At 70.3% G+C, this 16,550-nt stretch overlaps 2 protein-coding genes across 5 annotated transcripts; both read left to right on the top strand.

Moving 5' to 3' along the window:
* Window positions 1-680: 680 nt before the first annotated feature.
* On the top strand, window positions 681-6,613 carry RENBP (renin binding protein; the record flags this gene model as incomplete). Its single annotated transcript, XM_072848926.1, has 11 exons — window positions 681-715; window positions 1,720-1,837; window positions 1,960-2,035; window positions 2,119-2,194; window positions 2,266-2,438; window positions 2,964-3,185; window positions 4,104-4,185; window positions 4,261-4,436; window positions 5,933-6,063; window positions 6,322-6,410; window positions 6,504-6,613. Coding segments are annotated over exons 2-11 (1,230 nt in total), but the record flags the coding sequence as incomplete, so codon positions are not given.
* A 169-nt stretch (window positions 6,614-6,782) lies between these two features.
* Window positions 6,783-16,183, top strand: LOC140645548 (synaptophysin-like). Of its 4 annotated transcripts, none has more exons than XM_072849022.1 (7): window positions 6,783-6,870; window positions 7,594-7,659; window positions 9,362-9,486; window positions 12,336-12,399; window positions 13,439-13,586; window positions 14,957-15,242; window positions 15,752-16,183. In XM_072849022.1, exons 1-7 carry the CDS (start codon window positions 6,853-6,855, stop codon window positions 15,912-15,914), a joined length of 870 nt encoding a protein of 289 aa, XP_072705123.1. In that variant the 5' UTR covers window positions 6,783-6,852; the 3' UTR covers window positions 15,915-16,183. The 4 variants fall into 4 exon arrangements, with proteins under 4 accessions (XP_072705123.1, XP_072705121.1, XP_072705124.1 ...); XM_072849020.1 differs by having other exon boundaries at window positions 12,336-12,534; XM_072849023.1 differs by having other exon boundaries at window positions 13,395-13,586; window positions 15,752-15,892.
* Window positions 16,184-16,550: the final 367 nt, after the last annotated feature.

Below are 16,550 nucleotides of genomic sequence, written 5' to 3'. Positions count from 1 at the left end.
GTACACGCTGCCCCCCCGGCGTGGGGCCCGCCCCCCTGTACAGACCCCCGGGGGGCAGCCCGTGGGCGGCCGCGCGCCCCCCAGCCCCGGGGGGTCCCCCGTGTATTATAGTGTATTGGGGGGCCGCCCCCGCCCCCCCGTGCTGTCTGTATCTGTCGTTTTTGTGCTATTTTGAACAATTAAAAGACATTTTTTTGGAGTAAAAGGGGGAGTTTCTCTAGGGGAGCGCTCGGGGCGGGGGAGGTTATGGGGTGAGCGCTGGGGCGCTCCTGGCACTCTGGGCCCCCAGTTGTGGGGCGGGGGAGCCATGGGGTGACCCATGTGGGGGCTGGGGGCTCCTGGTCCTCTGGGGCCCCCACTTATGGGGCTGGGGGGCCATGGAGTGACCAATGTGGGGGGCTGGGAGGGGTCCTGGTCCTCTGAGCGCCCCACTTATGGGGCACGGGGAGCCATGGGGTGACCCATGTGGGGGTTAGGGGGCTCCTGGTCCTCTGGGCCCCCCACTTATGGGGCTGGAGGGAAGAGGGAGGCGATGGGGGACCCCACTTGTAGGGCTGGCGGGGGGGGGGGCCTCTGGTTGGGGGGCAGAAGGACCCTGCATGGGATCTCGGGGGCGTGGGCGGGGCGAGTGGGGCGGGGTGAGGAAGTGGGCGGGGCCGGCAGGGCGGGGCGGCCGCGCGGGGTCTCGTGACGGGGCAGCGGTCGCGGCGTCGCGGTGGGTCCGGCCCGGGGGGGACCCACGGGGGATCGGGGGCTGGGGTGAGGGACCCCATGGCGGCTCTGTGGGGCTGAGGGGGCTGTGGGGACCCCCATGGCGGGTCTGTGGGGCTGTGGGGACCCCCATGGCGGCTCTGTGGGGCTGAGGGGGCTGTGGGGACCCCCATGGCGGCTCTGTGGGGCTGTGGGGACCCCCATGGCGGCTCTGTGGGGCTGAGGGGCTGTGGGGACCCCCATGGCGGCTCTGTGGGGCTGTGGGGACCCCCATGGCGGCTCTGTGGGGCTGAGGGGCTGTGGGGACCCCCATGGCGGCTCTGTGGGGCTGTGGGGACCCCCATGGCGGCTCTGTGGGGCTGAGGGGGCTGTGGGGACCCCCATGGCGGCTCTGTGGGGCTGTGGGGACCCCCATGGCGGCTCTGTGGGGCTGAGGGACTCCATGGCTCCGTCTGTGGGGCTGTGGGGACCCCCATGGCGGCTCTGTGGGGCTGTGGGGACCCCATGGCGGCTCTGTGGGGCTGAGGGGACTCCATGGCTCCGTCTGTGGGGCTGTGGGGACCCCCATGGCAGCTCTGTGGGGCTGAGGGGACTCCATGGCTCCGTCTGTGGGGCTGTGGGGCCCCCCATGGCGGCTCTGTGGGGCTGTGGGGCGCCTCACTGTGGGGCTGAGGGGGCTGTAGGGACCCCCATGGCGGCTCTGTGGGGCCGAGGGGACCCCCATGGCAGCTCTGTGGGGCTGAGGGGGCTGTGGGGACCTCCGTTGTGGCTCTGAGGGGCACCTCGCTGTGGGGCTGAGGGGGCTCCATGGCTTGGTCTGTGGGGCTGAGGATGGCGTGGGGCCAAGGTTGTGGGGCTGAGGGGGCTGCGGGGCTGGGGCGGTGGGACGCCTCGCTGTGGGGCTGGGGGTGCGCGAGGCTGAAGGCTGCGTGGGGCTGGGGCTGTGGGGCTGAGGGGGCCGTGGGTCACCTGGCTGTGGGGCTGAGGGCTCCGTGGGGCGCCCCACAGCGCGTGCCCCCCATCCAGCCCCGATGGAGTTGCTGAGCGAGTGGCGGGACCGGGTGGCGGCGGAGCTGGACGCGACCATCGCCTTCTGGGAGCGCCACTCCCACGACCCCCAGCACGGGTGAACCCCGGTGTCCGGGACCCCCGACTCCCCCCCCGTGCCCCACAGCCCCACGGGGGAACCAACCCCGGCGTCCGGGCCCCCCAGCCGCGCCGGGTGACCCTCGCGTGTCCCCCCGACAGCGGCTTCTTCTCCTGCCTGAGCCGCGACGGGACCGTCTACGACGAGACCAAGTACGTCTGGATGCAGGGCCGGCAGGTGAGACCTGTGGGGCGGGATGTGTGGGGCGGGATGTGCGGGGCGGGATGTGTGGGGCACATCCCCTCACTCCCTCCCTACAGGTGTGGGTCTACTCCCGCCTCTACCGCACGGTGCCCCGCTTCCGACGCCCCGAGCTCCTGGAGGCGGCTCGTGCCGGTGAGTGCCGTGGGGCGCCGTGGGGCGCCGTGGGGTGCCCCCCAAGCGTCGCCGACCCCCGTCTCCCGCAGGGGGGGAGTTCCTGCTGCGCTGCGCCCGCCTGAGCCCCGGCTCCCCCCGCGTCGCCTTCGCCCTGACGCGGGACGGGCGCCCGGTGCGGGTCCAACGCACCGTCTTCAGCGAAGCCTTCTGCGCCATGGGGCTGGACGAGCTGGGGCGCGCCGCCGAGGAGCCCCGCTACCGGGTGAGCCGGGACCCCCACCCGCCGAGGGGTCCCTCGCCCCACGGAGGGGAAGCCCTGCCCCAGGGCGGGCGGGCAGCCCTTGCCCCACGGAGGGGATCCCTGCCCCGCAGAGGGGAGTCCTGCCCCACAGCGGGGACCCCCAGCCGCACGGCAGGGACCCCTGCCCCACAGGGGGGACCCCCGGCCCCACGGCAGGGATCTCTGCCCCACGGTGGGGACCCCCGGCCCCACGGCAGGGATCTCTGCCCCACAGCGGGGACCCCCAGCCCCCCGGCAGGGACCCCCGCCCCACAGCGGGGACCCCCGGCCCCCCGACAGGGACCCCTGCCCCACAGGGGGGACCCCCGGCCCCACGGCAGGGATCTCTGCCCCACAGCGGGGACCCCCGAACCCACAGAGAGGACCCTCTGCCCCACGGAGGGGCCTCCTCAGCCCCACGGCGAGCCCCCCCCCCCCCCCCCCGCCCCGTACCTCGCGCGGGGCGACCCCCGGCCCCGCGCCACCCCCCGCCGTCGTCCCCCGCAGGCGGCGGCGCGGGAGTGGGTGCTGGCGGTGGCGGGCTGGGCGCGGGGGGACCCCCAGGAGTGGGGGCGCCCCCGGCTGCCGGGGTGCCCCCCCCAGCAGGCGCTGGCCGTCCCCATGGTGGTGCTGGCCCTGGCGCAGCAGCTGCTGGAGGGGACGCGGGGGGACGCCGAGATGGAGGCGCTGGCCGAGTGGGGGGCCCAGCGCCTGCTCCTGCACCTCCAGGTACCCGGGGCCCCCCCATTGCCCCACGTCCCCCATAACCCGTCCTGCGCCCCCAAATCCCTCCAGCAGACCCCGTGCACCCCCAGGTCCCCCCGTTACCCCCCTGCACCCCAAATCCCCCATAACCCGTCCCTGCACCCCCACGCCCCCAGCAGCCCCGTGCACCCCCATTGCCCCCCCAGCAGGCCCCGTGCACCCCAAATCCCTCCCCAATAACCCATCCTGGCACCCCAGACCCCCCAGCGCCCCCATGCACCCCCACATCCTATTATCCCGCCCAACCCCCCGGGACCCCAGCACCCCAAATCCCCCCATCCCCTCCCTGCACCCCTGAACCCCCATAAGGAGCGCCCCACACCCCCCATCCCCTATGACCCCCGAGTCCCCCCCAACCCATCCCCGCGCCCCAAATCCCCCATTACCCCCCCACACCCCGAATCCCCCATCCCCTCCCTGAACCCCCATAAGGAGTGCCCCACATCCCCCTGTGACCCCCGAGTCCCCCCATCCCCTCCCTGCACCCCTAACCCCCATAAGGAGTGCCCCCCACCCCCATCCCCCTATGATCCCCAAATACCCCCATTACCCCCCGCACCCCGAATCCCCCTCCATCCCCTCCCTGCACCCCCATAAGGAGCGCCCCACATCCCCCTGTGACCCCAAGTCCCCCATTAGCCCCCAGCACCCCAAATCCCCCCCATCCCCTCCCCGCACCCCCGAGTCCCCCCATCCCCTCCCTGCACCCCTAACCCCCCATAAGGAGCGCCCCACATCCCCCTGTGACCCCCGAGTCCCCCATCCCTCCCTGCACCCCTAACCCCCCAGGACCCCCAGCCGTGCCCCGGGAGCTCTCTCCCCCCAAGAGCTGCCCGGGGGCCCCCCACATCCGTGCGTGTCCCCCCGCCCCGTGCCCCCCAGCGCGGGGACTCGGTGGTGCTGGAGAACGTCTCCCCCGAGGGCCGGGAGCTGCCGGGGAGCGCGGGCCGGCTGCTGAACCCCGGTGAGCGGCGCCCCGCCCGGGGGGGCCACTGCGGGGGAGGGGGTCCTCACCGCCCCGCGTCCGTCCCGTCCGTAGGTCACGCCGCGGAGGCGGGCTGGCTGCTGCTGGCCTTCGCGGGGCGGCGGGGGGACGCGGCGCTGGGGGCGCGCGCCGTGGCCGGCCTGGTGGAGGGGCCGCTGCGGTGGGGCTGGGACCCCCGGCACGGGGGGCTCTTCGCCTTCCTGGACGCCGACGGGCACTGCCCCACCCAGGTACCCCCCGCTTCCCCCGCTTCCTTCCCCTTTCTCCCCATTTCCCCCTTCTCCCCACTTTCCTCCCCATTCCCCCCCCTTTTCCCCATTTCCCTCCCCATTTCCCCCGTTTTCTCCCCATTTCCTCCCCATTTTCTTCCCACTTTTCCCCCTTCTCCCCACTTTCCTCCCCATTTCCCCCCCATTTCCCCATTTCCCCCATTTTCCCCCCTTTTCCCAATTCTCTCCCCATTTCCCCCATTTTTCCCGATTTCCCCCTTTCCTCCCCATTTTCCCATTTCCTCCCCATTTCCCCCATTTCCTCCCCATTTTCTTCCCATTTTTCCCCCTTTTCCCCACTTTCCTCCCCATTTCCTCCCCATTTCCCCCCCTTTTCCCCATTTCCCCCCTTTTCCCCAATTCTCTCCCCATTTCCCCATTTTCTCCCCATTTTCCCCATTTTCTTCCCACTTTTCCCCCTTTCTCCCCATTTCCCCCTTTTCCCCATTTCCCCCATTTGCCCCCCTTTTCCCCAATTCTCTCCCCATTTCCCCCTTTCCTCCCCATTTCCCCCTTTTCCCCATTTCCCCCATTTTTCCCCCTTTTCCCAATTCTCTCCCCATTTCCCCATTTTTCCCGATTTCCCCCTTTCCCCATTTTCCCATTTCCTCCCATTTCCTCCCCATTTTCTTCCCACTTTTCCCCCTTTTCCCCACTTTCCTCCCCATTTCCCCCATTTCCCCCATTTTTCCCCCTTTTCCCGATTCTCTCCCATTTCCCCCTTTCCCCATTTCCCCCATTTTTCCCCCTTTTTCCCATTTCCTCCCCATTTCCCCATTTCCTCCCCATTTCCCCCTTTCCTCCCCATTTCCCCATTTCCCCCATTTCCCCATTTCCTCCCCATTTCCCCTTTCCTCCCCATTTTCCCATTTCCTCCCCATTTTCCCATTTCCTCCCCATTTCCCCCTTTCCTCCCCATTTTCTTCCCACTTTTCCCCCTTTTCTCCCCATTTCCCCCATTTTTCCCCATTTCCCCCTTTCCTCCCCATTTCCCCCATTTTTCCGCATTTTCCCCTTTCCTCCCCATTTTCCCATTTCCTCCCCATTTTCCCATTTCCTCCCCATTTCCCCATTTCCTCCCCATTTTCTTCCCACTTTTCCCCCTTTTCTCCCCATTTCCCCCATTTTTCCCCATTTCCCCCTTTCCTCCCCATTTCCCCCATTTTTCCGCATTTTCCCTTTCCTCCCCATTTTCCCATTTCCTCCCCATTTTCCCATTTCCTCCCCATTTCCCCATTTCCTCCCCATTTTCTTCCCACTTTTCCCCCCTTTTCCCCACTTTCCTCCCCATTTCCCCCCCTTTCCCCATTTCCCCCATTTTCCCCCTTTCCCCAATTCTCTCCCCATTTCCCCATTTCCCCCTTTCCCCCTCATTTCCCCCTTTCCCATCATTCTCGCCCCGTTCCGTCCCCCGTCCCCCTCCCCCATCCCCCCGGGCTCTCAGGGTCCCCCCGCAGCTGGAGTGGAGCATGAAGCTGTGGTGGCCGCAGGCGGAGGCCATGGTTGCCCTCCTGGCCGCCTACACCCACCAGCCCGGGCCCCAGCTCCTGCGCGACTTCCAGCGCGTCGCCACCTACGTCTTCGACAAGGTGGGGGCGGGGGCCGGGGAGCCCGGGGGCCCGGGGAGCTGGGGGCCGGGGGATCCCGGGGAGCCGGGGGTCCCGGGGGTCCCGGGGAGCGGGTGCTCCCAAAGGGACTGCAGCCCGTCCCGCTCCATGGCGGGGGCGGTGGGGGGACACACTCAATGGGGGTCCCCGTGGGGGAGGGGGGTCCTCGGACGCCTGCGTCCTGTGGGGGTGGGGGGTGGGGGAGGGGCTCTCAATGCTTGCGCCCTTCCCCCCCCCCCGTTTCCGGACCCCGAGCACGGCGAGTGGTTCGGGTACCTGTCGCGGGAGGGGAACGTGGCGCTCACCATCAAGGGGGGACCCTTCAAAGGTGGGTCTGGGGGGGTGTGGGGTGTGTGTGGGGGTTACTGGTGTGACTGGGAGGCACTGGGGGATACTGGTGATGTTTTCTCCCCCCCTCCAGGCTGCTTCCACGTGGCGCGGGCGCTGCTGCTGTGCGAGGAGATGCTGGAGGGGCTCCTGCAGCGGGGCGCGGGCCCCCCGCCCCCCAATAAACCCGCCCGTCCGTCCGCCCGTCCGTCCGTTTCTGCCTCCCGGCAACGCGCGCCGAGCGGTGCCCGCTCCCAACATGGCGGCGCCCCGCCGCTACCTCCGCGCGTCACTTCCGCCCTTACCACCCCCCTCCGCCGCCGCTCCTCCCGCCGCCCCCCGCGCATGCGCCGCTGTTCCCGCTCGCCTCCTCCCCTCCCTCCGCGGCTGTTCCGCCCCGCGCCGCTCCCCCCGCCGCGCTGCGTCTCCCCGAGCCCGCAAGGATGGAGGTGCTGAACCAGGTGGGGACCCCCCACGGGGACCCCCACAGGGGACACCCCCCACGGGGACCCCCGGCACCCCCACCCCCTGCACCCCAAATCCCCCCAGCCGCAAAGGGGAGCGGTGCGGCTGCGAGGCCCCGGGGGGGGCTGCGGTTGGGGGGCTGCAATTTATTGGGGGGGATCTGGAGGGGGTCTGCATTGAGGGGGATCTGCATGGGGGGATCTGCATTGGGGGGATCTGCATTGGGGGGGGATCTGCATTTGGGGGGGATCTGCATTGAGGGGGTCTGCATTGGGGGCTGCATTTGGGGGGCTGCTGCGTTGGGGGGTGCGTTGGGGGCGCATCTGGGTATGAGGGGGTGGATGGGGGCTGGGTTGGGGGGGCTCCTGGATTGGGGGGTGTCGGAATGGAGGGGGCTGGATTGGGGGGTGGAATGGGGGGCTCCTGGATCGGGGGACACACACGTTTGCGGGGGGGTTTGCCCTTGGGGGTCGCAGCGCAGGGGGCGGTGCCGCAGCGGGGGAGGAGGATGGGGATGATGATGATGCAGCAAGAAGGGGGGCAAGGAGCCCCCGGGGGGTATGACATCAGCATCGCATCACGCCTGAGGTCACGGGCGTCAACAGCCCCCAGCCCTGCCCTTTTGGGGGGGCAGGGGGGCTCCCGGGCGGCTGGGTCCCCCCATGGGGGGGTCGGGTCCCCCCCCGGTGCCCCCTGAGGGTGTCCCCCCCCTCCCCCAGCTGGTGGCCGGGGCCCAGTTCCGGGTGATCAAGGAGCCCCTGGGCTTCCTGAAGCTGCTGGAGTGGGTGAGCGGCCCCGGGACCCCCAGCCCCCCCGGACCCCCAAAGCCCCGGAGCCCCCCAGCCCCCCCGGAGCTCCCCGGAGCCCCAAAGCCCCCCAGGCCCCCCTGCACCCCAGACCCCCGGACCCCAAAGCCCCCGGAGCCCCCCAGCCCCGGGCAGCCCGGGACCCCCCGAGGCAAACGCCCCCAACCCCCTTCTGCGCCCCCAGCCCCTATAGCACCCCCAGCCCCCCATATAGCCCCCCAGCCCCTATGTGGTCCCCTGACCCCCAGACCCCCATATATGCTCTCTGGACCCCCATATAGCCCCCCCAGACCCCTCCCCACCCCCATATAGCCCCCCATACAGCCCCCAGACCCCGTACACCCCCAGAGCACCATATACCCCCGGACCCCCTGACCCCCATACACCCCCTCTGGGCCCCTATATGGCCCCCCAGATGCCATATAGCCCCCGTACACCCCCAGACTCCCCCCCACCTCCCAGACCCCCAAACACCCTGTCTAGACCCTATATAACCCCCAGCCCCTATATAACCCCCAGCCTCTATATAGCCCCCCAGACTCCCCTAACCCCCATACACCCCTCTGGACCCCATATGGCCCCCCAGGTGCCCATATACCCCCATACACCTCCCAGACCCCATATAGCCCCCCAGACCCCCCGACCCCCATACGCTCTCCAGAGCCCCCATATAGCACCCCAGACTCCCATATAGACCCCATATAGCCCTCCCAGCCCCCATACCCCCCAGCCCCCATATACCCCCCTGGACCCCATGCTCCCCAGCCCCCATATACCCCCATACACCTCCCAGACCCCCATATAGCCCCCCAGACCCCCTAACCCCCATATGCTCCCCAGAGCCCCCATATAGCACCCCCAGACCCCATATAGACCCCCATACACCCCCATATAGACCCCATATAGCCCCTCCCAGCCCCCATACCCCCCAGCCCCCATATACCCCCCTGGACCCCCATACTCCCCCATACTCCCCCAGCCCCCCATATACCCCCATATCCTCCCAGCCCCCATATACCCCCTGGACCCCATACCCCCATATAGCCGCCATACACCTCCCAGACCCCCATATAGCCCCCAGCCCCCATACACCCCCATATAGCCCCTACACCCCCATACCCCCCAGCCCCCATATAGCCCCCATACCCCCATATAGACCCCATATAGCCCCCAGCCCCCATACCCCCCATATAGACCCCCATATAGCCCCCTACACCCCCATACCCCCAGCCCCCCATATAGCCCCCTACACCTCCCAGACCCCCATATAGCCCCTCTACACCCCCATACCCCCCATAGACCCCCATATAGCCCCCTACACCCCCATACCCCCATATAGACCCCCATATAGCCCCCTACACCCCCATACCCCCATATAGACCCCCATATAGCCCCCTACACCCCCATACCCCCCATATAGACCCCCATATAGCCCCCCTACACCCCCATACCCCCCATATAGACCCCCATATAGCCCCCTACACCCCATACCCCCCATATGGCCCCCATACCCCCCAGCCCCCGATCCGGGTGACCCACCATAATCCGGGATTATCCCGGGGGAGGGGCGACCTGGGGTGACCCGGGGTGACGGGGGTGACGGGGGTGGCATGGGGGTGAGGGGGTGAGGGGGGTGAGGGCAGGCGGTGACGCGGGCGGTGACGCTGCGGCGCCGCCCCAGCTCTTCTCCATCTTCGCCTTCGCCACGTGCGGGGGCTACGCCGGCTCCTTCCGGCTGAGCGTGCAGTGCCCCTCCCCCAACCGCTCCGCCCCCGCCGTCCCCGTCAGCTTCGGCTACCCCTTCCGGTGGGCACCTATGGGCCAGGGGGCCGGGGGCCGGGGGGCATGGGAGCTATAGGGGCCATGGGGCCGTGGGAGTCATGGGGTCATGAAGTCGTAGGGCCGTGGGGAGTCATGGGAAGTCATAGGGGCCATGGGAGCCATGAGGCCATGGGGAGCCATAGGGACCATGGGGGTCATGGAAGGTCATGGGGGTCATAGAGACCATAGGGGTCATGGAGCTATAGGGACTATGGGGGTCATGGGGGTCATAGGGTCATAGAACTATAGGGACCATGGGGGTCATAGGAGACCATAGGGGTCATAGGAGCTATAGGGACTATGGGGGTCATGGGAGTCATAGGAGCCATGGGGGCCATGGGAGCCATAGGGTCATAGGAGCTATAGGGGCCATGGGGGCCATAGAGGTCATGGGGGTCATAGAGCCATAGGGGTCATGGGGGCTATAGGAGGCCATGGGGGCCATAGGGGCTATAGAGGCTATAGGGACCATGGGGGTCATAGGGGCCATGGGGGCCATAGAGGCCATGGGGGCCATAGGGGCCATGGGGGTCATGGGGAGCCATAGGAGCTATAGGGGCCATGGGGGCCATAGGGGTCATGGGGGCCATAGAGCTATAGGGGCCATAGGGGCCATGGGGGTCATGGGGAGCCATAGGAGCTATAGGGGCCATGGGGGTCATGGGGGCCATAGGGGTCATGGGGGCTATAGGGGCCATAGGGGCTATGGGGCCCATAGGGGCCATGGGGGCCATAGGGGCCATGGAGGCCATGGGGGTCATGGGGAGCCATAGGGGTCATAGGAGCTATAGGGACCATGGGGGTCATAGGGGCCATAGGGGCCATGGGGGCCATGGGGAGCCATAGGGGTCATAGGAGCTATAGGGGCCATGGGGGCCATAGGGGTCATGGGGGTTATAGGGGCCATGGGGGCCATAGGAGCTATGGGGGCTATGGGGACCATGGGGGTCATAGGAGCCATGGGGGCCATAGGGGCCATGGGGGCTATAGGGACCATGGGGGTCATGGGGAGCCATGGGAGCTATAGGGGCCATGGGGGCCATGGGGGTCATGGGGGTCATAGGGGCCATGGGGGCCATGGAGCTATAGGGGCCATAGGGGCCATGGGGGCCATAGGGGTCATGGGGGCCATAGGAGCCATGGGGGCCATGGGGGCTATAGGGCCATAGGGGCCATGGGGGTCATGGGGGCCATAGGGGCCAGGGCGTCATAGGGACCATATGGGCCACGGGGGCCAGGGGACTATAGAGGCTGGGCCATAGGGGCTGGGGCCATAGGGGCTGGGGCTATAGGGGCCATAGGGGCCAGGGGGGTCATAGGGGCTATAGGGGTCATAGGGGCCATGGGGGCCAGGGGACCATAGGGGCTGGGGCCATAGGGGCCAGGCCTGGGGGCTGCGGGTCCATACGGGGCCATGGGCATGTGGGGGGGCTATGGACACGTAACAGGGGGCTATGGGCACCTACGTATGCTGGGGGGTGTATGGATCCTATAGGGGGCTGTGGACCCTGTGAGGGGGCTATGGACCCTATGGGGGGCTGTGGGTCCATACAGGGGGCTATGGGCACGTATGGGGGCCTGGGGGCACCTATGGATCCTGGGGTGGGCTGGGGGTGTATGGACCCTGTAGGGGGCTGGGGGCACCTATGGGACGATATGGGGGCTGGGGGTGTGTGGGGACGTACGGAGCAGCCGGGGGGCTGCAGGCCCCTATAGATGGGGGGTTGCAGCCCCCATAGGTGACAGAGGGGGGTCCCAGCCTGCTATAGGTGACAGAGGAGGGTTGCAGCCCCTATAGGTGATGGGGGGGTCACAGCTCCATGGGTGGGGTCAGAGCCCCATGGAGAGGGGGGGTCACAGCCCCACGGGGGGGGGTCACAGCCCACGGGGGGTCACAGCCCACGGGGGGGTCACAGCCCCACGGGGTCACAGCCCACGGGGGGGTCACAGCCCACGGGGTCACAGCCCACGTCACAGCCCACGGGGGGTCACAGCCCACGGGGGGTCACAGCCCACGGGGGGTCACAGCCCACGGGGGTCACAGCCCACGGGGGTCACAGCCCACGGGGGGTCACAGCCCACGGAGGGTCACAGCCCACGGGGTCACAGCCCACGGGGGGGTCACAGCCCACGGAGGGGGTCACAGCCCCACGGGGGGGTCACAGCCCACGGAGGGGGTCACAGCCCACGGGGGGGTCACAGCCCACGGGGGTCACAGCCCACGGGGGGGGGTCACAGCCCCACGGGGGGGTCACAGCCCCCGGGGGTCACAGCCCCACGGGGGTCACAGCCCCGGGGGTCACAGCCCCACGGGGGGTCACAGCCCCATGGAGAGGGGGTCACAGCCCCACGGGGGGTCACAGCCCCACGGGGGTCACAGCCCACGGAGGGTCACAGCCCCATGGGGGGTCACAGCCCACGGAGGGTCACAGCCCACGGGGGGGTCACAGCCCCACGGGGGGGTCACAGGCCCCATGGGGGTCACAGCCCACGGGGGGTCACAGCCCACGGGGGGTCACAGCCCACGGAGGGGTCACAGCCCACGGGGGTCACAGCCCACGGGGGTCACAGCCCCACGGGGGGTCACAGCCCACGGAGGGGTCACAGCCCCACGGGGGGGTCACAGCCCCACGGGGGGTCACAGCCCACGGAGGGGGTCACAGCCCCATGGAGAGGGGGTCACAGCCCCACGGGGGGCGGTCACAGCCCACGGAGGGGGTCACAGCCCACGGGGGGGTCACAGCCCCACGGGGGGGTTCACAGCCCACGGGGGGGGGGTCACAGCCCACGGGGGGGTCACAGCCCCCGGGGTCACAGCCCCCGGTGCCGCGCAGGCTGCACCGCGTGTACTTCGAGGCCCCCTCCTGCGGGGGCGGCCCCCCCGAGCGCGTGTTCCTGGTGGGCGACTACTCCTCGGCCGCGCAGTTCTTCGTGGCCGTGGGCGTGGGCTCCTTCCTCTACGCCCCCGCCGCGCTGGGCGGGTACCTCTGCCGGCCCCACGGCGGGCGGCCCGGGGGGCGCGCGGCGCGGCTGGTGAGGGGAGGGGCGGCGGGGGGGGGGTTGGGGGATGGGAGGGGTGGGAGGGGGCTCGGGGGATGGGGGTGGGGGGTCGGGGATGGGGATGGGAGGGATGGGGGGCTCGGGGGGATGGGGGTGCTCTGGGGATGGGGGAGGGGATGGGGGACGGGGTCGGGGATGGGGGATGGGAGGGGTGGGAGGGGCTCGGGGGATGGGGGAGGGGGTCGGGGGATGGGGGTGCTCTGGGGATGGGGAGGGGGATGGGAGGGATGGGGGGCTCGGGGGATGGGGAGGGGGTCGGGGGATGGGGGTGCTCTGGGGATGGGGGAGGGGATGGGAGGGGGGCTCGGGGGGATGGGGGCAGGAGGGTCGGGGGTGGGGGTTGGAGGACAGGGGATGCTCGGGATGGGGAGGGGCGATGGGGGAGGGAGGGGTGGGAGAGGGGGGCTCATGGGGATGGGGGCTTGGGGGATGCGGGGTGCTCTGGGGATGGGGGATGGGAGGGGTGGGAGATGGGGGGCTCGGGGGTGGGGGCGTTGGGGGATGGGGGCTGCTCTGGGAATGGGGGAGGGGGCGCTGGGGGGGCTGGGGCTGGGGGATTTGGGGTGGAGGCGTGGGGGCTCGGGGGGCCTGGGCGGGGGAGGGGCGATTTGGGGGATGAGGGGGGGCTCGGGGCATGGGGGTCCCCTGGGTGGGGGGATGGGGGGCTCCGGGGTGCCACCCGGGGGCCGCGGGCCCCACATCGGGAGTCAGCCCCACCTCGGGGGCGCGGGGGGGGGCCCCATTTCGGGGGGCCGGGGCGGGGGGGCGCTGGGGGCCGCCCCCCCGGGTTGGGGCCGGGGGCTGTGGGGGAGCCCTGACCCCCGGCCCCCCAGGACCTGGGGCTGACGGCGCTGCTGGCCTTCCTGTGGCTCGTGAGCTCCTGCGCCTGGGCGGCCGCGCTGGCCGACGTGAAGGCGGCGACGGCGCCCGCGGGGGTCCTGGCGCAGGTCGGGGGGTGCCAGCGCCCGGGGGTCCGCTGCCGCGCGCAGGGGGGGCCCCGCACCTCCGGCCTCAACACCTCCGTGGTGAGTGCCCCACTGCCGGGCGGCGGCTGGCCCCACGGCGCCCTGCCCCACAGCCCGCAGGGAGCTGGCCACATGGCGCCCTGCCCCAGAGCAATCTGGGAGCTGGCCCTATGGTGTCCTGCCCCACAGCCCGCAGGGATCTGGCCCTATAGTGCCTTGCCCCATAGCAATCTGGGAGCTGGCCCCACAGCGCCCTGCCCCACAGCCCGCAGGGAGCTGGCCACATGGCGCCCTGCCCCAGAGCAATCTGGGAGCTGGCCCTATGGTGCCTTGCCCCATAGCAATCTGGGAGTTGGCCCCACGGCGCCCTGCCCCACAGCCCGCAGGGAGCTGGCCCTATAGTGCCTTGCCCCATAGCAATCTGGGAGCTGGCCCCACGGCGCCCTGCCCCAGAGCAATCTGGGATCTGGCCCTATGGTGTCCTGCCCCACAGCCATGAGGGATCTGGTCCCATAGCGCCCTGCCCCACAGCCCTCAGGGATCTGGCCCCATGGCACCCTGCCCCAGAGCAATCTGGGAGCTGGCCCTATGGTGTCCTGCCCCAGAGCCATGAGGGATCTGGCCCCATGGCGCCCTGCCCCATAGCAATCTGGGAGCTGGCCCCACGGCGCCCTGCCCCAGAGCAATCTGGGAGCTGGCCCTATGGTGTCCTGCCCCACAGCCCTCAGGGATCTGGTCCCATAGCACCCTGCCCCACAGCCCTCAGGGATCTGGCCCTATGGTGCCTTGCCCCATAGCAATCTGGGAGCTGGCCCTATGGTGTCCTGCCCCACAGCCCTCAGGGATCCGGTCCCATAGCGCCCTGCCCCATAGCCGTCAGGGATCTGGCCCCACGGCGCCCTGCCCCACAGCCCGCAGGGATCTGGCCCCATAGCGCCCTGCCCCAGAGCAATCTGGGATCTGGCCCTATGGTGTCCTGCCCCAGAGCCATGAGGGATCTGGCCCCATGGCACCCTGCCCCATAGCCAGACAGCGGCTGGCCCTATAGTGCCCCACTCTATAGCCATGAGGGATCTGGCCCCATAGCGCCCTGCCCCACAGCCGTGAGGGATCTGGCCCCATAGCCCCCTTCCCCGTAGGTGCAAGAGGTCTGATCCTATAGCACCCAGCCCCATAGCCGTGAGGGGTCTGGCCCTATAGCACCCAGCCCCATAGCCATCTGGGATGTGGCCCTATAGGGCCCTGCCCCATAGCAGTCTGGGATCTGGCCTTATAGCACCCAGCCCCATAGTGGTCTGGAGTCTGGCCCCCCACTACCCCATAGCCCCCCAGTACCCCCTGTACCCCCCTCTGCCCCATACCCCCCCGTGCCCCACAGCCCCCCTCTGCCCCATACCCCCCCGTGCCCCACAGCCCCCTCTGCCCCCCAGGTCTTCGGCTTCCTCAACCTGGTGCTGTGGACGGGCAACATCTGGTTCGTCTTCAAGGAGACGGGCTGGGGGGGCCTGGGGGCCCGCGCCCCCCCGGGGGGGGCCCCCGAAAAGGCCCCGGCCCCCGAGGGGGGCTACGGGCAGCCCGAGGCGGGCTACGGCCAGCCCGGGGGGGGCTACGGGCAGCCCGGGGGCTACCAGCCCGACTACGGCCAGGGGGGGTACGGCCCCCCCGAGGGGGGGTACGGCCAGGGGGCCCCCACCTCCTTCGCCAACCAGATGTAGGGTGAGTGGGGGAGGGGCGGGGGTGCTCTGTGGGGGCTGGGGGGCAGCTCAGGGGTGCCCGTGGGGCTGGGTTGGGGGAGTCTTATGGGGGGTGTGGGGTGCCCCATGCAGGGGGTGTGGGGGGGACAGTTTGGGGTGCCCCATAGGGGAGCGTGGGGTGCCCTATGGGGGGTTGGGGGCAGTTTGGGGGTGCCCGGGGGAATGCTACGTGGGGAGGGGTGTGGGGTGGTTTGGGGTGCCCCATGGGGGGTTGGGGGGCAGTTTGGGGGCTGCCCCATGGGGGTGTGGGTCACTTTGGGGGTGCCCATGGGGCTGGTTTAGGGGGCGGACAGTTTGGGGTGCCCCATGGGGGGTGTGGGGTGCCCTATGGAGGGTTGGGGGCAGTTTGGGGGTGCCCCACGGGGGTGTGGGGCGCCCCATGGGGGCTCGTGTTCCCCATGGGGCGCCCGGTCCGCCTCCCCGGCAGGGGGCGCACTGACGCTCACCCCCACACCCCCCACCCTTGCGCAGGTCCTCCCCCGCAGCAGGGGGCGCTGTTCCGAAGAGCCTCCCCGTGCGGTGGCGACCGGGGGCGGGGCCGGGGGCTGGGCCACGCCCCCCGGGGGCGGGGCTGTGGTGTGGGTGGGGCCTGAGCCTGACCCACAGCCCCACGCCCTGCCCCATAGCTCCGTGACCCCATAGCCCTGCCCCATAGCCCGCCCCATAGCCCTGGCCCCACGGCCCCACCGCTGCGCCCCACTGTGCCCCACGGCCGTGCCCTGCCAAACCCCCTCTGCCCCCGGCCGTGCCCCCCGTGTCTGTCTTGTGCCGTGATCGTGACGTTTCGGGGGCCCCCGGCTGCCCCCCAAGTGTGGGGCAGGGCCGGGGTGTGGGGGGGGTGTGGGGGGGGGCTGAGCCCCCCCTCGGCCCCACGGAGGGAATAAAGATGACGGTGAAACCGCCCGCGCCCGCCTCCTCCTTGGGACCCCGGCGACCGGGCCCCACGGCTGCCCCACATCACCGGGGGGGGGACCCCGGCGACCGGGACCCACGGCTGCCCCACATCACCGGGGGGACCCAGGCGACCAGGCCCCATGGCCGCCCCACATCGCCGGGGGGGGACTCTGGCGTCTGGGCCCCACGGCTGCCCCACATTGCCAGGGGGGACCCAGGCATCTGGGCCCCACATCGGCGGGGGGGGACTCTGGCGTCTGGGCCCCACGGCCGCCCCACTGCGGGGGTGGGTTTGGGGTGGGGGTGGGGGTGCGTCACGTGTGCCCCACGCGTGTGGGTCGGGGACCCCACCCCTCCTCTCCCCACCGAGGGGACC

This window comes from Ciconia boyciana, chromosome 34 (genome assembly GCF_034638445.1).
Source record: "Ciconia boyciana chromosome 34, ASM3463844v1, whole genome shotgun sequence".
NCBI classification, from domain to species: domain Eukaryota; kingdom Metazoa; phylum Chordata; class Aves; order Ciconiiformes; family Ciconiidae; genus Ciconia; species Ciconia boyciana.
The sequence above is the reverse complement of the archived record's forward strand: the minus strand, read 5'-3'. Positions and strand labels throughout refer to the sequence as shown.